Source organism: Leptinotarsa decemlineata, unplaced genomic scaffold (assembly GCF_025532065.1).
Source record: "Leptinotarsa decemlineata unplaced genomic scaffold, Ldec_3_MD MMD2_tig00026354_RagTag_RagTag, whole genome shotgun sequence".
NCBI lineage: Eukaryota > Metazoa > Arthropoda > Insecta > Coleoptera > Chrysomelidae > Leptinotarsa > Leptinotarsa decemlineata.
Genome location: NW_027412702.1, coordinates 3,840,066 through 3,862,731, shown reverse-complemented (window position 1 = coordinate 3,862,731; position 22,666 = coordinate 3,840,066). Strand labels below are relative to the sequence as shown.

General features: G+C 34.5%; 1 protein-coding gene across 1 annotated transcript; it reads left to right on the top strand.

The window, feature by feature from the left end:
* Nucleotides 1–15,464: 15,464 nt before the first annotated feature.
* LOC141486375 (uncharacterized) lies at nucleotides 15,465–17,857 on the top strand. The gene is made up of 2 exons (XM_074184239.1): nucleotides 15,465–16,653; nucleotides 16,971–17,857. Exons 1-2 carry the CDS (start codon nucleotides 15,465–15,467, stop codon nucleotides 17,855–17,857), a joined length of 2,076 nt encoding a protein of 691 aa, XP_074040340.1.
* Nucleotides 17,858–22,666: the final 4,809 nt, after the last annotated feature.

Genomic DNA, 22,666 nt, shown 5'->3' with positions numbered 1-22,666 from the left:
TTCTTGACTAGACGTGGCCGATACTTGATGTAAATCCATATTAAAACTTATTAATACCGTTTATTGTATGATTTTCACTATAAAGAGTTTTACAAAAACCACGACACGTATTTCGCTATGCAATAGCCTTCTCGAGCGTAAAATAATTATTTTATGAAACACTTTATAGTGAAAATCATTCAATAAATGGTATTAATGATTTTTGAATAGTCGTTCAATTTTTGTAGAATATTCGCTGAAAATTTGTTGATGGTGGTTGAAAATGTTTCGTTGTGCATTTGATTAGTTCGGACTTCCATTGTCTAATATGATATAAATTGATTTGAAATCCCTGAAAAAATCTATAAGAATTGAGAAGATTAGCTGAAAAACAACAATTATATCAAGCAAAAAAACTGAAATTACAATGAAATAAAATACAAGCAGAAATCAAACAATAAAAAGTTGAACTATTAACACGAGATGAAAATTAAAAATTACTAACAAGAAATAAAAATCAAAAGATTTCAAGCCAATTTACTTCACGACGTTTCGATTTTTAGTATCCACAATCGTCTACGGGTGATTCCGAGATCTGACTATCTGTATATCATTCGAGTTCGCTCACCTATCCCCTATTCTCTCTTTCCGCTTCATCGGTTTTAGCGGGAGCTGACCGTTTGGCGGGAGTTGGTCGTGTTTCGCTTGATTATAGGTTTCCATATGTTACGTATCTCTATGATAGCTTGGCTAAATGCGTTGTTGGACAACATATATGCGACTCCTTTGAATTTTCTCACAAACCAACCAGTGTTCCTCTTTGTGGATAATTTCAGCTTGAGACCACTTGATGTTATGTTGATGAGTCCAAACATGCTCTGCTATTCCTGATTTGCTGGTTTCTTCTCGCTGTGTGTGTTTCTTGTGCTCGGAAATGCGAACTTCCAATAGCCTCTTAGTTTCATCGATGTATGACTCACCGCACTCGCAGGGTATTCGGTAAATGCAATTCTTGGAATCGCAGTCTGCGTTTGGTGGCCTGGTTTTTGTGAGGCTGCTACGGATAGTGTTCCCAGATATGAAGCAGGTCCCTATGTTATACTTGGACCCAATCCTTCTCATCCTTTCCGATAATCCTCTGATGTAGGGAAGTACAAGTACTGGTTGTGGCGGCTTCTTTTCCTTGTGAAGCTCTTGCTGTCTTCTAGCTGAAGCTTGTTCTACCATCACTCTCGAGTAACCATCCCGTTGAAGCTAATTTTTGATGATGCCTAGTTCCTTTTCGAGACCTTCCTTTGTATTACAGAGCCTGAAGGCACGGTCTACTAGAGTCTTGATGATCCCTCTCTTAGTCGATTGATGGCGGTTGGATTCCTGATTCAGATACTGTCCCGTGTGAGTGGGTTTTCGGTATACAGATGTTTCCTATTTAGGGTGAAGAGAAGCGACACTAATTAATTAATTGGAAAACAGAAATTTAGGGACTATCTTCGTAACACCTCGACTTTTCGAAAAGAGAAAGATAGAAAAGAGGAAGCATAGTGCTTCCATATGAACCCAAATACACCGAATATTCAAAAAATTGAATATAAAAGTGGCTTTCAAAACTGCAGGTACACTTCAACAATACGTTAGGAAAAGAAAAGTCTAGGATTTACGAAATAAGCTGCGAGGATTGTGATAAGAGATATGTTGGTCAAACCAAACGAACTATATTAGTTCGCTACAAGGAACATGACCATTGAATAAGTGAGAAATGTATAAAATTGTTGAGATCGGTATATGGTAACAGGTTTCTGGATGCCTCCAAAGCTTGAAAAGTGCGGAATGAGTTCTATGAATAGCGACAAAGGTCCTATTTCGAACAGTCCTTTGTTTGGTCTCATACTTGATAATTCTAAATGAAAAACCGATAAATATTAGAGATGATCACTAACATAAAGAAAATACATAACAAATTAGAGGTATTAAAAACAGGTAGTTCAGCATGGGATCAATAATAGGTAGTAGTTATATAATACTAATCGGTATAGTTAGGTAATACTATCAGGTAGTAGTTAGGCCACTAGTAGTTATAAAAACACCAACATAGTAGTAAAATTTAGTCATAATGATCTCCTGAGGACGCTAACTTGGTTAGCGAAACACGTGTTGCAGTGTTGAAAACTGCTCGGTGAAAATCTTTCGAATACGAAGAAACCATTTTTTTAACAATGAAATTTTGACCTCTGTCTCAAACTTGTCACATATTTTTTGTTATCAGAAGCTAACAGTTTAACAATTTTCAATTTGATGTCACAAAATTGTTCAAAATCCGGTATTGCAACAATCTAAATAACTGAGATGTAAATCCAAAGTGTATTGTGACTGATGTCAAGTTTTAATGAACATAACAAGTTCCTGGAGGTCCTCACAACAGTGAAGTTTCCCTGAAATTTTAACGCTCAGCTCCTGATGAGTAACAAGTTTTGAAACATTATTACCGCCAGAGAAGGAAAATGCGAAATCCAATTTCAGACAACTTCGGACCTTATTTCCTTCCTTCCCAAATCCCAAAACTGCCAACAAACTACCCGCACTGTTAACTCAATATCCGCGTTGTCTTAAGTTTTCTATGTAATTTGCATGGAAGCCATTTTGAAAGCTCACTGGAAGTACGTGGGGCCCGAGGGTGGAGGGTGGATTTTCGCGAGAGTCAGGGGATGGGAAGGCGCACATGGGTAGGTAAGGAAATTACATAAACCTTAAGTAAGCGAAGCTGACGCTCGCTGTCATGGAGAAACTACCGTATTATGATTAATTATGCCATGCCGCGCATATATATTTACTCGCGGATTTTACACAGTTCTACCTACGCATATTACCAAAGTTTCGGGATAATTACTTGTGGTGGGAATATTTCATCGGAAAAGGTCTCACAGGAAAGTTTGTTTCTGAGAAAGCGAGGGACAACTTTGACGGTTTTGATTTCAATTTTCATTACTTTGAAGGAGTAACTGTATCAAATTTATTAGTGAGAGTGATCCAAGATAATAGAGTATTCCAGAGAACTCTTGAAAAGGAGCATGCCTTCATTTCATCATGCAGACCACTCCCTCGAACAATCTGAAGAAATCGAAGTGAATCTTTTTTTAAATCGGATCTATCACTTCCTTGTTTGTTATAAAATTGATTCGAATAATTTGTTTCTGATTGAAACTGAATGATCTCTATCTGTCAAATATGTATTGAAGAGGGATACAAATCTCTCAGTCAGGACGAATTTGCTCATTTAATCAATTAAAGTGACATCATTGACTTCATCAAATGCATTAGCAAAGTATGTATAAATAGCGTTCAGTTTAATTTATGTCGTTATCAAGAAAGTCTTTATTACTTTGTACCTTTCTGTCAGAAGTATTTTTGAAGATTTTAACGATTCAGGCGATATCTTGAATTATTCAAAAATAATCTGTTCCATTACACTGTGGAATGAACGATATCTGGCATTTGCCTGATGGAAATATTGCATACAAATTCAGAACTGAATTTAATTACTCGATGATCCCAGTCCCTTGTTAAGAATCACACCTTAAAAGGTAAGACCTCGTTAATCCTTAGCTCGCACAAGTTTCGACTTCTGAGGGTTGTCGTTCGTAGGAGTGCGACAGCTGGTTAACGGAAAAACAGATTTTAAACAGATATAAAAATATTCTGAGGAGGAATTATATTTTAAAAAATTCTCTTGGGATTCTACTTCCTCAGAAATGAAGAAAAAATGAATAACTGAAGAGAAAATCAAAATTACAAGATTATCCACCAAATAAAATCTGTTAATAAGCACAAGTCAATTCTGAATTTTTGATTACATCATTGTTTCATAATTTTTAAAAATATTTAAAAAGTTGAAGATATAAATGATAACAAACTTCTAGGTTAATGGTCATGGCTCTTTATGCAGTGAATAGCAAAACAATAAAACCTATTAGGTAAACTGGATGAAAAAAATGTGTGAAATGAATCTAAATATTACTTCTAAGTACCTATGAAGTGAATAAATGACAAATAGTTAGATTTTTATGGCCTTTGTCAAAAAGTAATTAATCAACGTAAACACAACCTTCCTTTCAATCATATATATGAAAATGGATTTTTGTTGGTTGGTTGGTTGGTAAGTGATAAACTTCTACATCGCTCAACCGATCGTGATGAAACTTGACATGTATAAGTAATTTTTCATAGAGAAGGTTTTTAGGCTATCAATTTTTCTGTAACTCGTCACTAGATGGCGCTGTAGAACAATTTTTTGAAAGCACTGTTCTATAACGCTGCGCACGCTTAAGTTTGTTGATTCTGATTCTGTCAAAACATTGGAATAGCAGCGATACAGCAACATAGTGCTAGTATAGTCTAAATTAAATTTATGTCAATATTCAAATTTATATTAGTGATTGAAAAACTACCTGCAATTTTGGTGAAAAGAGTCAATTTTGAGTTTAGGAATTATAGATGTTGCTTTCGAAAATTTTGGTTGAAATCTCAGTTGTTAAAAATAAGTGAAAAAAAATATGTCAAACGGTTTTATTGAAAAAAAAAGATGATAATGATATAGATAGTGTACTGAAAACGTAAAAATAAATCGGAAGGTCCTAGATAACAGTCATCATTGCACTCTTCTCAGAACGCTCCTGATTAGATAAAATAATAATAAAATCATTGGGCGTAGTAAATATCTAAATACTACGCCCAATGATTTCACTATTTTTTTTCTAATCAATACCGTAGATTGCTAAGACAAGTGGTATGATGACTGGTAACTGGGACCCTCCGAATTATTTTTTAGTTTCTACTATATTATCCACATCATTATAATTTTTTTTTCAATGAAACCGTTTAACATAACTTTTGTTTACTCATTTTTAGTTCATTTAGTGCCTCAGTATTACAAGGTTATATTTAATCCGCCATTTTGTAACTGCGGCCATCTTGAATTTGTATTTTTCAAAGTGTACTACTATTCTACTAGTCAAGCCTTGTCATTTGATACCCATATTGATATAGCTGTGATATAATATCCGCCATTTTGTAGCTGCGGCCATCTTGAATTTACAATGATACAGAATTTATCAAATTGGGTTATCAAAACTAAATGTGTGTACCGAATATCAGATCAATCTGTCAACAGGGCGGGGATCAAACTTCAATTACGTAATTCAACCCAAACAAACAAACATGGCAAGCCAAATAAAACTATTCAAAAATAGACAACGCTTCTCCAAATTTCATATATTAGTCGTTAGGTTTTCGGTTTTGCAACATTGTGATCTTAGACCTTATTAGGAGCCCCGGAATTCTTAGACTCATGAAGAAGTTAATCAGTTTCCTGGCGGCTGCCTTTGGTATGACAGTGCATTAGAGTTATCTCTCTAAGAAACGTATATCTTTTGCAAACCAGCGCCTAGTATTCTTAACGCAAGTGATCTACACTTTCGGCGGCACAAAAATACCAAGAACTCCCACTGTCTTATCTACCAAATTCACGGAGGTGATACCTAAGTGGGTAGTGTCCTTCACTGAGTCCTGTCACTAAGATCATGTTCTTATTTGCTCAAAGCGGAATCGGTTCTGCTTCCTTATAATAATAATAATAAAGTATACTTTATTGTCGAAAGATGAACATCTCGTAGACAAAGCAATTTTAAATAGTTATAGAAACCAAAAGAAAATCGGTTGTGAACAACAAGTTATTTGAATGTAGGTTAAAATAATTTTCTTACATTTAGGAATATAACAAATTATTGTTATAAGGATATTACAGTAAATATAAATAAATAAACGAATATGCATATATAAACGAACATAAATACCACACACATACATATTTATATACATCCTAGATGAAGGAATAGTCAGACATCAACAGGTAAATATGGAAGTAAATAGATAAAATATATTTTATGTTTCTTACCAATAAAAACAATTATTATTATTATTATCATTTTTTTTTCACCGTAGTCTGCGATTGTCAGGCCCTATACCGCACACCGTGGGGTAAGTGATTATTGGGTCAGAGAATCATGTGCCCTGAGCAACCGCAGTGAGCCAAGAATGACAGCCTTCTGCATCTGTGCGGCTAAGATTTCTGCCTTAGTGCGGCAAGCCGGTATGATTTTAAGATTCGAGAGTAAAGAGGACATCATTCTACCAAGGACTCCAATAATCAGAACAATCATCTTGACAGAGTGATCTGAATAGAGTTTGCGGAGTTCGAAGAGAAAATCTCGATATTTTATCCGTTATTCCTCCTCTTCTCTGACGATATTCGTCTCGCCAGGATCTGAAAACTCCACGACAAATATCGTTCTGCTCTGGTGGTCGAGAAGGACTACATCAGGCTTATTAGGGTAGGGAACGAATAGTTCCAATAAATTTGGCACTTCTCGTTCCCCACAACAGATTCAATATCCCCCGCGTAGGGCAACACCGGTGTCTCGTCAATACCGTAAGAGTATCGTAGGTGGTAATATAGCACTCTTAGGGCCGCGTTATGTTGATGGATATAGGCCGAGACCGCATATGCTGGACATGCTGCGTTAGGGTCTCGGGCGCCTCGCGGCAGGCCCTGCACCTTGTGTCAGGAACCTCTATACCCATCACGTGACTGCGGTAGACTAAGGTGTTGAAGACACCATCCTGGCAAGCCATGATGAACCCCTCAGTTTCCGACTTCAGCCCACTCGACCTGAGAAAAGCGAACGTCAGGCGTCAGCCAAGGTCTCCAATGTTATTGAAGAAGACCCCATGCATAGGCTCATCCTTGTGTCTCCGCAGAAGTAAGGTGATCTCTGCGGCTTTTATCTAAGCTTTTGCTCAGTAAATAAGATAATCAGACACTGTTTTCAAAATTGCAAGAGCTATTAAAATTCAACATAAGCAATAATTGAACAGGAAATAATTTCATAACAGAATTCCATTCATATCTTTATCAAAGTGCTCTTAAACACTATAAAACACCTGATCAAGGAGAACTTGCTTTACAGACTTCCTGAAGTGATAAAGTGATTGGATATCTTCAAAACTTTTTGTTAGATGGTTATATATTTTAGCTGCATTATCATAAAATGATTTGTTCTTATGTACTAGGTACACAGTTTCGAGTATAAATTAAGAAGAAAGTGTTAGTAATTTCTGTTCTTCGAACAAGGGTTTACAAGACTCTCTAGGCCCAACTTTGCACAGATTTCTGATGTCGCGCTTTTGGAGAACGAAGACTGTATTGAAGTGGTTGGAATTGGTTGCAGGTGCCCCAGAATGATATGTCATATCTTAGATGCGATTCAACAACGGCGTGGTACACAATTTTTGTGGTTACAATACCCAATTCATTCGACACCGTTCGTAAAGCATAACATCCCGAAGCTATTTTTTTGCTCAGCAAATCAATATAAGACTTCATCTCATAATTTGTTTTACTTCCTTTTGTTCTAGCACTTTGATTCAGTAATATCTTGGTAGACGAAGCTCCCGTTATATGATTTCTGCGTTTATATGGCTCTCCGAGAATCCACAGAACTAATAACTTTTTTAGTTCAGAAAAATGGATATTGGATTATTCCGTTGCAACGTTTTCTACTTCCTAGTTTTTTTGATTTCATTGCAAGCGACATTCACATCAAAGTAACTTGATTTCTCTCTGACAGTTTTCTAAAGGCAGGTCATTACAGTCCTGAGTCATCTATGACTCACAAATAAATGACTTCAGAGCATTCAGTACTGCTTGGCTATTTGCTCTGCTTGCACCAGGAGATTACTAAACACATGTCCATTCGGTTGAAAAATAGCAGAGGGTGTTACCAAGGGCTTTATAAAGCTCAAATTTTGGTTACTCTTTTATCCATTTTGACCTACCTTTACCATACCAATCCATTTTCAGTCAGCTGCAGCTCGTACAGTTATCTGGTGGCTATTTATCACTTCGAAATCTTGCCTAATTGTCTTCACGTCTACGGGTTTCCTCATAGATTTTATACAGATAGTATCCAGAATCTTCATGTGTACATACAGATTTGAGCTGCATATAATGAAAGTGATTCAAGTCAAAAATTTATAACTTTTATTTCTTTACAGAAATGGGTTCCTCTGTAGCGTTTTGTAGCTTCTCCAGACAGTATGATAGTGATGATATACAAAATACAACGAAGCCGTTTTGTAATATATAACCTAGATTTGCCATCTAGGTGTTTCACAAAAACCTCAATTACTGTATTAACTTGATTATGTATACTGAATATTTCGATTTCATCAACACCCTCCTAGCCAGATAAATTGAAGACACAAAAAAGTGTTTTTGAATAATTTCTTCACATAACGTGTTTTCGAAAAAAGATGAGCAGCAGCCTATTTTTTAATTATAACAGAAAAACCACAGCATTAGAAGAACTAGTGTATCGTAATACGAATATGACTATCAGCCTTTTTTAATGTTACGTCAAACTATATGATGAATAATGTTCAATGAGTTATGTTGGTGAACACGAAAAAAGTGACTTTTAACTCTTGAATTCTAACAATTTTTACGAATCAACGCATTATCATGGAATGGAAATAACGTTATGAATTATCACATGAATAATAGAAATTATCAGTTTATTGCTTCGCAATGACAAAATTTTCAACATTCATAAGACACATGTTTTCATAGAATTCAACATTCCATAATCACCTTACGAGTGCTATGACAGTTTCTCAACAAAAATTGTATGAATATGAATCAACAAATTAACGTTCAAAAGTTTTACATTGATGATTGATCAATAATGAATGACATCTGCACAGATAACCAAGAGAAATAACAATACTAATAAAAGACTGAAGAAGTGATAATTAATAAATACAATTAAAATCAGTACTAACCTCGATTTTTTTGACTTGATATTTTTATTGCATCAAATAACCATGAGGGAATACATACCCTGTTAACACTGAATTGAACAACATCTAAGAAGGCACGTATCAAAACAGAAACAAACTGATAGAGGAGAAAATGTAATTATTTGTTTCACAAACCAACTGTCACCAAGTGCAATTCACAGAATCTTTCAATATGCAGCATTCAATAAACAAAGTTAACTGTCTGTAAATTTGAATATTACTGGAGTTTTTTCCCAACACCAAATCGTTATTTTTAACACCTTGACACGTGTGTCGATCACCAAGTGATCATCTTCAGAGAGGAAGATTGAATCTGAGTTTTAATCTTCCTCTTTGAAGATGGTGCAGCAGGTTTTTCCAGATTCACCTGCAGCTGAAAAACAAATGCACCAGTGGAATCAATCAAATCGCCCGGTAGCGCCAATTAATTTTTGTTGTTGTGTGATTCGTATTAGTTTCTCCTTTACCACTTAATATATTCAATTAGTATCAAGATGGAGAAGTAGAAGACCAAAAATTTCCTTTCCCCAAAATTAATATATCCTAAAAATATTCCCCTTCCATGAACATATGTCATCGTGAACTGTTCTGTAGACCTATAGGTGAAGAGCAATATTTAGTTAATTGTTTTGTAATATCTCAAAATATGTAGTCGAAAGCTCCCGGGTAGCACCACTACCCCGACTTCTCATTGATAACATTGGCGTATTTCAACCAATTCACATAATACAGTAAATAATAGGGGAGCCCAAGCGGGGATCTCGGGATTCACTAAAGCGCGGCAGATTAATATACAGGGGGATACCTTGTACCCGGTTAAGTACGTCCACCAAATATGAGCCCCATATACAGAGTGACCCATTTGAAAGCGGGCCACCTCTCTAAAACTGTTATTTATTATCCGATTCAGAAGTTTTTTTTTTCAATAGATAGAGCGTCAATAGTTCTATTAGAGTGCTGTGAAGTCGAAATATAAATAAAATTTTCAAGGCCTACTTCGAATTTTTTTCAAGGTCAAAAATCCAAAAAACATACTAGCGATTTTTTTATATGAAATTTGACGACGCCACTGGATTTGTGATGCTTTCAAATGGTTGTGACTGAAATTTCAAGATGAAATATGTTTTTTTAACAGAAATATAGCATAAGTAAAATTTTTATCACTTTATCTAAATATTTCGAATTGTCGTCATATTAAATCACAATATTATTAATAATATCGTTTAAAATGCTCTTTCACGTCGTTAGCAGTCGAGCTTGTAAACAGCAGTTATTCAAAATGGTGTCAAATTATGTTTCTTTCAAACAGAACTCCATAAAGTATAGAAGATAGTTATGTCCATCAAAACACTGCAGTTTTTTTGTCATCAGAGAAATGAAATATACATCTTTACATCAAATAGTAATCAATATTCAATAATCAATAATAACCAATACTGATGAAATAAATGAACTACAACAAAAAAATGGATTGAGATGAGAGTGCCCAGACATTAATTTCCGTACTTTGTAACTAATTTCCGATTTAATTCGATACGTTTATTCTACCATTTTCTAATGCTAACTAATCATAAGATTCGATCAAAATTCGATCATTGGTTTGGGGTAACATTTATGCAAGCCTGGTCTTATTCTTTCACGCAGTTCCTCTTTGGTGGTTGTCAGTTATTCCGAATATCTACATATCTTGGTTTCATTCAAACATGTTTGGGATGCCACATTTCGAAAATATTATTTTTATTAGAAGGCTTTGAAAGTTAAGTTGCCGTGGAGATGACAAGTCATTAAAATAAAAGACGAAAAGACACAAATTTGTCAGTATTAATAGTGAAGTTTATAACTCTTCAAGTACCTACACTAATAAAGAAGTATGGCAGATAATTTGACTTTGCAGGAGAAAATTGAAATAGTAAAACTTCGTGGTAACAACGACAGATCCGAAAGGGAAGTATGTAGAATTTTCAATAACATGCATCCGGAGCGTCGAAATATTAGCAGAGCTACAGTTGGAAGAGTAAACAAAATTTTCAATCAGTATGGAGCTGTTAGTAAACATATCCTGAAGAATATTAATACTGTACAAAGGCAGAGACGAAATAATTCTGAACGAATTCGAAATTATTTTAATAATAATCCGAAAACAAGTGTGAGAATTGCAAGTTTGGACATCAACTTACCGCGTGAAACAATAAGGAGAAATCTTAGGAAATATAATAATATGAAGCCCTTTAAACCAAAGTTTCTTCACACCTTAGAAGAAGGCGATAATGAAAAGAGGATGGAGTATAGTTTATGGGCTCAAGGAGAATATCTAAATAACAGGAATTTTCTGAAAAAAATTTTGTTCAGTGACGAGGCAACATTCACAACCAATGGAACAGTTAATTCTCAAAATTCAAGGTACTGGACGGAAGAAAATCCACATTGGATAATAAATTGCAGAAGACAGTACTCCCAAAAAATAAATGTTTGGTGCGGAATATTACATACCAGAATAATTGGCCCCTTTTTTTTTGAAAACAATTTGAATGGTCAAATTTTTTTGAATTTTTTGAAAAACGAGTTTTCCAACGCTATGGATGAACTTCCACTAGCAGAAGAGGCCCATATCCTATTTCAATTAGATGGCTGTTCCATCCACAATAGCAGGATTGTTAGAGATTGGCTGGAAGAAAATTTTCCTAATCGGTGGATAGGGCGAAATAGTTCACTGATTGAGTTTCCCCCCAGATCCCGGACTTGACTCCACTTGATTTTTTTTTATGGGGCACCGTTAAGGAAAAAGTATACAAAACTCGCCCAACGAGCAAAGAGGAACTGCGTGAAAGAATAAGACAGGCTTGCAGAGATATCACCCCAAATCAATTATTGAATGTTTTGGTTAACATTAGAAAACGATATGATAAATGTATCGAATTGAATGGAGATTTGGTGGAACAGTCCAAAATTTAATGTGTGGGCATTGTCATGTTAATACATTCTTTTGTAGTGGTTCATTTATGGTTTTAATATTGATAATTATATTATGAATAAAGATGTGTATTTCTATTCTTTGACAACAAACTGCAGTGTGCTAATAAAGATAACTATATCGCACATAAAGTTGTTATGTTCTGAAGAAGTATTTCAAACCATATTATTTACAAAATTGTTATTTAATATACAACTATTTGAATTATTTTGACAGTGATTGGTATATTTTACTTATGCCATATTTCTGTTAAAAAACATTATTTTATCTTGAAATTTCAGTCACAACCATTTGAAAGCATCACAAATCCAGTGGCGTCGTCAAATTTCATATAAAAAAATCGCTAGTATGTTTTTTGGATTTTTGACCTTGAAAAAAATTCGAAGTAGGCCTTGAAAATTTTATTTATATTTCGACTTCACAGCACTCTAATAGAACTATTGACGCTCTATCTATTGAAAAAAAAAACTTCTGAATCGGATAATAAATAACAGTTTTAGAGAGGTGGCCCGCTTTCAAATGGGTCACTCTGTATAAGGCCGCCGGTGAAGGATAAAGGATCAGATTAATAAAAATAAATCTATCATCAGAAATTCTTGAGCGCGTCAGATTGAGGTAGAGTGAGTTAATTACAGGCTAAAATGATGATGATTAATCAATCAATTGAATATAAATTTTTTTATTTTTTTTAATATTTAAAAAAAATATTCTCTTATAAAGTATTCTACTTAAAAACATACACTTATTTATTTGCATGTTATTTCCTGAGCTTTTCAATTATTTAAGTTCAATGATTTGAAAGAAATAAAAAAAAAGTATTTTTTTTTGTGAGATTAGGCGAACCCTTCTAGATAATCGTCAGATTATGAGACAGCACATCTAGAACATGAAGATGGACCATATATATCTTAATCTGATGCGCTTGAGTATTTCAAAATGACGGAATTTTTTTTGCACATTAAAATAATAGCCGCGAGTTTGCGTCAAATCGAAATCGTCAGATTATTGAATGAGAGCTTTTTTTGCACTCAACACCCCCTTAGAAAATCTGACGCACTCGATTAATTTTTTTTCTTTTTACTTTTAATCCGTACAACCACCCGCATCATGCAATCGATCAGATTAACATACGAACATTATTAAAAATACGTAGGACATTGACGCTATCAATATCTGACGCGCTCGTGTATGTCCATGCAACAGTATTTTTTTACATATTTAAAAATCTATAGCCGCTTCCCCCACCAATGAAGAAGTATATATTATATAACATTTTTTTCTTCTCGTCGTCTAAGTTTTGCAACCTAATATGTCTCAATGACGCTCGAGTAAATCCCCCTACTAAATAATACACAAAAATCTCCTTCCTCCATAAGCGAAATCCATATGAAAATCTGTTCAATAGTTTTTGAGTTCATCGCGATCAAACAGGCACACAAACACGCCGTGGGACATACTGATAAATCATTGTAAACAGCATGTAACTCTGTACATATTTTCCGTCATTCGCAGAGTCAAATTTCCAGAACTACGTTACATAAAACACCGTCATACCCGCAACAGCGATAACGAGGGGAGATATACATTTTTCGACCCTTTGAGACACTATCCTTTCGTATCACATAAAGTGAGTTCATGAATTTCACATGTATATGAGAAGAGGGTAGACAAGTTATATCCAAGAACAGGGTCACACCTGTTTAACCCTATATCTCCACTTGAGCCTAGGGCTATTCGAAATGACCGCTGGTCAGACGAATGCGTTGTCATTATTCTCAACAATAAAATGTTAATATTCTGATATTGTAGAAATCCGTGAGAAATAGAACTTGAATTTGACGGTGCTTTATTTATCCGATTCCAGTTGTTATTCTTGAAACTAGTTTCCCCTTCATAGAAATAACTGGAAAGTTCAAGTTCAAAATTCGTGGGACATAACAGACTTTTTAACATTCAAATATGAATATTTGTCAGGGTAGTAAGGATTTTATGTTAATTCAGTTTTAACAATTACACTACGAGATTGAAATTGAAATTGGATTTTGTTCAAAATAAACAGCCAATAAATAACAATTCGAGAAAAGTGGTTCATAAAATCTTTTTTGGAGACCTTGAAACCTATAATAATCACCCCCATATATGTTGTGAGATTTTTTGACCAGAAATCTTATTAATTTTTCAGTTTTCAATGGTGTTCTGAGTTTCTGAAAATCTAGGTTTACTCTTCTAACAACATACTTTTGCCAAGATATGTTGGTATCCAATTTGACATCCACCAAATTGATCCACACAGCCAATGGAATTGTGCGCAAGGACATTATTTATATCAGGATCAACCATATTTACATGTTCCCAAACGTGTTTATACCAACTGGGTTGGCACTGCATTTATAATTTGAGTATTTCAGAAAAAAACGTTGATGATTGATAACAGAAGGGCGTAATGCAACGTATTTATTAAAATAATCAATGTTTCTCCCAACAATGCAAGAAGAACGATCTATTTTCGTTTTTGTATTTGGAATTTGAATAATCAATAATTTATCCACCAATTTAATGTCTTCTAATAATAAATGGCACAGCTCTTCACGCCAGCAGGCTCCATATATTCCGAAAATAGTAGCAACTTTTATCATAAAATATTTTTCATCTGGTGCCTCATTTATATACCTCTGGACTTGTTCAAACGTAAGAGTTTTTGATTTTTTGGGCCTAAAACTTACATATTTCCCCTTTAAGAATGCTCTTACCTCGAAACATTTGCTTGTATTAACACTATTTTTAAGAATATGCGATAATAAGAAAATTAGAATATGCGATGTCGTACTGCTGAGCCGATTTTTTTGGTAACAATTCAATCGAAGCTCTTTTTGCAGCCTCTTCACTATCGTGAGGAACACAATTCATCACTATTGTTCTTCATTATGCAAGAACTTTAATTGTGACAAAACTGTTTGTTGGTAAACAGGTGATTCGGCGTCACCTGACACGGCCACTTCACACCAAATGCCATAACATGAAAATAGTTAGCTGACAATATATGTCAAAATGTGTTTTTATAGAAATATTAAATTCATCTATTTTATTATGAAAACAGGACAGTTGTACAAAAAGCTTTGTATGATATTTGTGTAGAAAGTAAGTTTTATTTTTACTCACGAAATGAAACATTACTTTCAACACTCATATCATAAATAGCCATTTTATGTTTATGGTAAACTTCACTCAAACATAACTCGAACATAAATAGGAAGTTGTTGAAATCCAGCGGCGTAGTCATCAGGAATGATTTGAGTAAATGGAAACTAAATATTCTGAAGGCTGCTACCACAAAATATTCATTCAAGAATGTTTGGACGTCAAATGGAGAAATATTTGTGAGGATTGACGGAGTTAAAAAATTGATCAGAAGTGTAAGTGATATATGATGTAATCGACAACTTAGGAACACATGCACCTATACTGTAGCATTGTTCAATAGATACTTTTTTTTATTTTCCTATTATTCTTGGCTAATCTAAATTGTTACTGAATTTATCATATATTTTGTTACTTTGATATTTTTGTTAGAAAATTCAATTAATTCAAAACGCTCACCTTTATAATGAATAATATTAAATGTTACTACCAAAACTTTAGGGGTTTGAGAACAAAGTTGAGAGACTTGAAAATAAGTATTGAAGGGGAAATGTATGACATAATCATTGGTACAGAAACTGATACATTTTTTGATTCGGAATCAATAAATTTGGAAAGGTATACAATTTTTCGATGTGACAGAAACTCGCAATTATCAGGAAAAGAGAGGGGAGGTGGAATAATGATCGGGGTAAATAGAGACTTCAAGGTTTTGAATTGGGGAATGAAAGATGGTACATATGAGACGCTCTGGGTTAAAATTAAATTGAAAAAATTACATACAATCACTTTATTTGCTGTTTACCTACCACCTAAATTGAGTATTGAAGATTACAAGAATTACTTGGAATATTTCGAATACACAATATGTGACGAGAGAAACGTATATGTCTTAGGCGACTTCAACTTACCAAATCTAGAACATGATAATAAGGATGAGGAACATCAATTTTTTCTCGATTTCCTGGAAATTAATGGTTTTGAGAACTGTAATGGAATTAATAATATCAATAACCGTAAATTAGACCTTGTATTAGTCACACAGGAGAATGCATCTTGTATTCATGTGTCGAAGTCAGACTTTCCGCTTTTAGAGGAGGATATTAACCATCCTGTCTTGTATATTGAAATATTCGCTACAGATGAGATCATTAGAAAAACTCGTGATATCGAATCAGTAAAATATTATAATTTTCAATTATGTGATTTTCTCAGATTGACTCAATCTATTCAAAATATCGACTGGACACCATTATTTCAATTGAATGAGGTTGATATTGCTGTTGATTTTTTCTATTCAGAATTATATAAGGTTTTAGACACAGTCGTTCCAAAAACTTCCAAAAAAAGAAATAAATACCCTATATGGTTCACTAAAGACATAAAAGAATGTTTATGGAATAAAAATAAATATAGAAAACTCAAACATTTATCAAACAATTTTATGACCTTATATAACGCAGAAAGAAAACATCTTAAACGCTTGATAAAACAAGGTTTTGATAACTACATCAATGATATTGAAAATGCTATTAAAACTGACACCAGCACATTTTGGACGTATACAAAAAGTAACAAAAAAAATTCTTCTTCGTCTTCGGTCTTTGAGTACAATAATATGAAACTCAGCGACGTTGAGGTTCCAAATAGCTTTGGTGAGTATTTTGAATCTGTATATCGCAAGCATACGGCCCAATACAACTTTAATATCGTTGCTGAAGAAAACTCCGATTTTTCATTAGACGAAGTAACAGTAACTGAACACTTTATAGCATTAAAAAAACTTAAGCCAAAAAAATGTGCTGGTGTAGATAATATCCCACCTTATATTATAAAAGGTTGTTCGGAGTTTTTCCAAGAACCGTTGATTTATATATATATAATCTTTCATTGAGACAAAATAAGTTTCCATCACGATGGAAACGTGCTATTGTAACTCCTATACACAAATCTGGTAAAATATCACTTATAGAAAATTACCGGCCAATTGCTGTGTTACCTGCTCCTGGTAAATTGTTCGAACAGATAATATATGCTAAAGTGTGGCACAAAGTAAATAATTTAATAAATGAAGAACAGCACGGCTTTGTGCCAAAAAAGTCAACTTCCACAAATCTGTTATCTTTTAGTCATGACGTACTTAGAAATCTGGAAAATTCTACTCAGGTCGACGTGATATACACAGATTTCCAAAAAGCGTTCGACAAAGTAAATCATGATGTATTGTTGAATAAACTTTCTCTATGTGGAGCTACTAAAGGAACTATGAAATTTTTAGCATCATATTTGAATGAGAGAATGTTCAGAGTAAAATTCAGTACCAACTATTCAGATGAGTTCCAATCAAAATCAGGAGTGCCCCAAGGATCAAATCTGGGGCCTCTATTGTTTCTCATTTTTATCAATGATCTATCAGCGGAAATTAAATATTCAAATTATTTACTCTTTGCCGATGACCTTAAATTTTATAGAAAGATAGATTGTGTTCAAAATTGTAGTAAGCTGCAAAAGGATATTGAAAATGTTTACCAATGGAGTGTGAAGAATAAGTTACCATTTAATACGTCAAAATGTATTGTAATGACTTGCACAAGAAAGAAAGATAAAATAGAGTATGCATATGAAATGGAAAATATCACGTTGGCACGAGTTAGTAATGTTAAAGATTTGGGGGTACGATATGACTCAACCCTGTCATTTAAAAAACACATTGAAACAGTAGTCTCTCAGGGTTTACGGAGTTTGGGTTTTGTTTTGAGGCAAAGTAAACATTTTAGAAATTACCAAACAGTCATTAGGATATATAACGCTCTGGTGAGACCCAAACTCGAATATTGTGCAGCCGTTCTTCCGTTCTAGTCTTCCATTTTTTTGTTGTTTGAAATATACTTTTTTTTTGGGAAAGAAAGTGTTTGGCTTTCTACTACTCCTTTTGTTACAAAAAAATGTGGGAATCTTCCAAAGAGAGGAAGGAAGTAATCAATTTAAAAATAAGTAACTCTATTCAGGGATGTGTAGATCATGCAAAGAAGTAACTTTCAGACACAAACTGGAAGGAAAAGCCCTCCTGAAATAAATATTGAATCACACGAAAGAAAAATTATTTCGAAACAAATACTTTTACATGAACACTGAATTATACAGAAGACACTATTCTCTACTCAGTTTGTATTCCAACCATTCGTTATGGAATAAATTCAGATATCATTCACAGGAGTTATACACTGAATGAATGGTAAACATTTTTGCACCTGGTCTTAACTTTTATTCAACTGAAAATTTACTGTAATTGTCAGTATTTAATTGTCTTAGAACAAATGACAGATTTGTCAAAATAAAATACTAAAATTATATACAGTGTCTTCAACATTCTCCACCACGTGAAGAAGTCAAGTCTTCACCTCAGTAGGCAAAATACACAGTTTAGTGACTAGTCTAATGAAGCTGCCTTTTTTCGCCTCTCGCGTGGTCTCGCGTACCTCGCCATCTCTGCCAGGAAACAATTCAGTTACGCGACCCGGTAACCAGTCATTTCTAAATGCATTTTCATCTATTACTATAACTATGTCTCCTATTTTAAAGGTTCATTTCTGGAATACCACCAACTTCTTGAAATCAGGGTAGGACGATATTTTTTGACCCACCTATTCCAATATGCATTTGTCAAGCTTTCAGCGAAACGCCACTGTTTTCTCCCGAGTATATCATTTTTGTTTTCACTGTAAATATCGACACCACCTGGTCTCAGCAAAAGAAAATGTCTGGGAGTGACCGCTTCTGGGTCATTATGGTCCACTGAGATATGTGATAAAGGTCTAGAATTTAGTATATATTCAATCTTAATCTGAAATAATATTTCCCAAAACTGGTTTTCTTTTTGAAATCATCTATTTAGTCAAAATTCTTTTAAAAACGTTCACTCGTAGCGAAAATGAGAGAGAAATTGAAAAACAAAACATGAAAATGTTTTGTCTCTACAAAAGAGAAAGAATGTGTAGGTAATACTCTCTACAAATAGCGGCGAAACTAAAATCATATTTGAATTTCTTTTGTTGAAGACACCTCAGGTGTCAATAACGACATTACTTCGGTAAGAAAAAAATTTTTTACCAAAAATTTACCATTTCAAAAAATACCTTAGGAATCGTTCTGCAGCCGGTTGTGTTGGCGTTAGTGGTTCACTCTACTAAATCAATGAACCGTCATTTGAAACGGTTGTTCAAGTCTTACGGCCAGGCGATCGATTCACACTGCTTATCGTTCAACTCGTGCTAGGAATCGCACTTTCAAAGACAAGACCTAGTTAATCCTTCGCTTACACAATTTTTTTACTTTTGAAGGTTGTCGTTCATAGGGGAGGGGACAGGTGGTTAACGGAAAAACTGATTTTAATGGGCTGCTGCAACAGAGGAAAAATTGGACATTTACTATAAATACCCTATATATTCAGCCTTGGTATTTTCAGATGATTGCTTTTTGAGAATACTTTTCTAAGCAAACGAGTTCAGAATTCAAAATAAAATGTTGTATTACCTTTTTCTCTTATTCTCGATCCATCATCATCTTCACTGTCTTCCCATAAAGAAATTTGTTATTAATATAGTCACTGTGGCACCAATGAAAGGAGCAGGTAGATATATTCCTCATATATCTCCAACTCACTTCAATTACACATTTTACACAGGCCAATTGCTTGACATCACGTTCACAAAATTTAGATAACCACAAAAGTATTTTCATATACCAATATATAACAAATACTGTAATCTTTATATATTTCGTTATTTTTAATTTCAATATATTTTTAAATGACGACCTTATTCGTTCCAAAATAAGCTTACGTTTTATACAGCGATTGCTCGCAATGGTCATATCGAAAGTTATTCTTTTATATTGGAAATGGAAAAAGGTTCACCCATTTGATGTTTAAAAACTAGTTTTTGTGTATACAGTTATATTTTAGGAACCTTTCAGCCCTTTCACCCCAAAAACCCTCTTCATTCAAGTTGCTTCGAGCTAACTCGTTCTTTCAGGTTTACGTTCACACGAAAAACAGTTTCTCAATATGTTAATAAGTGAAACATATTTGACCACTGGTCACTTCGTCTCTACAGGGCCGTTAGAAAAAACAAGTGTGTCAACTTCGAGCCTCACTGCTTCACCCTTTCTTTAGCATGAATAGTGCATAGGAATTCTTGCAATATCTGCCAGGTAGAACTAATGTGGTCAGAACAAAGGTCGTGTGTCTGTAATTGAGATTCAAATTCTTTATTATATCATTACCAGGTCACAATGTGTAGGGATAATCCTGATCAACAAATATTATCCTAATTAATGAAAAATTTGTATTTTGTTTTTATTGCTTATCATTAATATTAATATCAAATTGTTCAATGTTATGTTGGAAGCGAGAAATTTCATCCAAAGAAATTTTGAAAGAACGAACTTCATCACAAATTTCAATATTTCATAGTTGTACGCAAGAATTTATGATGTACTACTTACAATGGCTTATTCACTCAAAGTTCAATTCATTACAATCCGGACTATTCTTTATCAGCTTCATCGGACCAGAACCTGTCATTGGCATTGCTTTGAGCTTTACTAAACAAACATTCAATACCTGAATGGCAAGAAGATTTAATGGACTTCTGGCGAAATCTTCCAGCATTGGCTCACTCCAAGGTTCATTCACCCTTCGAAGCTTGAAACTAAACTGTTGTTGGACTACAGTAAGGATGAACTCGAATTCTAACAGGCCTTCTCACAGGTCATTGTCGTCTGAATCATCATATGCAGAGACTCGAAATGTCGGTATACATCGTATGTCGCCTCTGTTTGGAACATGATGAAACAGCAGAGCACATACTTTGTACCTGCTCCGCTGCCGAGTATGAATAATGAGAGCCACAATAAACCCTTGGGGATTGCGGTGGAGGGTCGAATAGACCTACTCAATTTTGAGCTGACCTAACCTATACTTTTCCAAACCTTCTTTATTTGAAGAATGACGTCTTGTGGTCAAGACTTCCCCACACTCCTCTTTCATGGAAGCGACCTGAAACAAATCGAATCCAAAGAAAATCGCTCAGTTGCATCTCTTTTCCAATGCTTGTATTTTTTCTCCAGTGGGTGCATTTCCATATAAAAAATTGATAGAATAAGCATGTAAATGCCTAAGCATAATATTATAATGGCGTTTGTGCTAGAGAAAGTCTGGTTCATTGGTGAAAGTAACACTAAGGATGTCATTTCACTAACAGGTAAGTATAAATATTGCATTTGTGATTTTCAATCACTAAAACTGGACTTTCTTTCAACCTGTAAATGATGTCATCTTAGGCGAGAGTGTTGACAACATGTATATAAACCAGATAGAATTACCCTAATTTCTGTTCAAAACTTGACAAAAATTATTGGGAAATCTCGAATGAGAGCTTTGAAGAATATTCAAAAAAATCTCACTCTTCTCAACTCGCCAAATATCAGTTTTCGGCAGCATAATTAGACCAGTAATATGGTACGTGCTTACCATATAACTATATGGTGCTTACATATAACTATATGGTAAGCACCAGTGCTTACCATATAACCAACCTCCTCTGCATTTCACAGTTCAGTTCCAATAAACTTGATTGACCTTCCCACGTAGATGTCTAGGTAAATTTTGATACGCAGAAGGTATTTGGTCGAATTTTGTTGCAGATATTCAGCAACAAAATTGATGGATTTTTTCCTCGAATTTTTCTTGAAATATGTTGAAATTGAAGGTTATTGGTAAAATTTTCACTTTTCCTCTGGAGTGGCGCAAGGTTTAAATCTTAGACTATTCCTTTGCTGCATTTTTTTGGTGGTCTTCCACAGCTCATAAATCATCACAAATCATTTTAGACTGATGATCTGGAGATTTATGATATTGTTAAAGATTGTTCTAAATATTTAACTCGATATTACTGAATGATATGTAGTATGATCTACAAAACATACTCGTATTATCCTTGAAAGTGGCTGCAACATTCAAGAAATTCCTCTAACATCATAAAATACAAAGATGCATAACAGAAATTATCCACTCCATAGTCGATTTTCTAGTAAATGCAGCAACCACTATTCCCACAGCAGAATCCACAATGCCGGAAATAACTAATCGACAACGTCTAGTCAGGAGAATTTTGAAACAGCTCAATATCAACACGGCATCTGGTTCTGATGAAGTGCCCGTCATCGTACTTGAAAAGTGCGCAAATGAACTCGCATTACGTATCTTGCAGACTTTTCAACCTGTCTTACAAGGAAGAGGTTTTTCCTTCTTGTTGGTAGATTGCTCGCATTCAGCCTATAGCCAAAAAAGGCAAGAAAAATCTTCCAAATGTCTGTAGACCCGTCACTTTACTGTCAGTGATATCAAAAATCATGGAGTTGAGAGAAGATTTGTCTCGTAATTCCATTTGGATTTCAGGACATGGGTTGCGGATGCACATCCTTGGAACACTGTTCCAAACCAGAAAACTGTACACACCTCAGCAACTTTTGTGCTTCATATAGCCCAGATCAGACCTTCTTTTGAGTATTGTTCTCATGTGTGGAGCTCCATCCTTAATCATACCCTGAAGCTACTAGATTCCATGCAGAAAAGAATCATCCACCTGATTGCAGACGCGAACATCT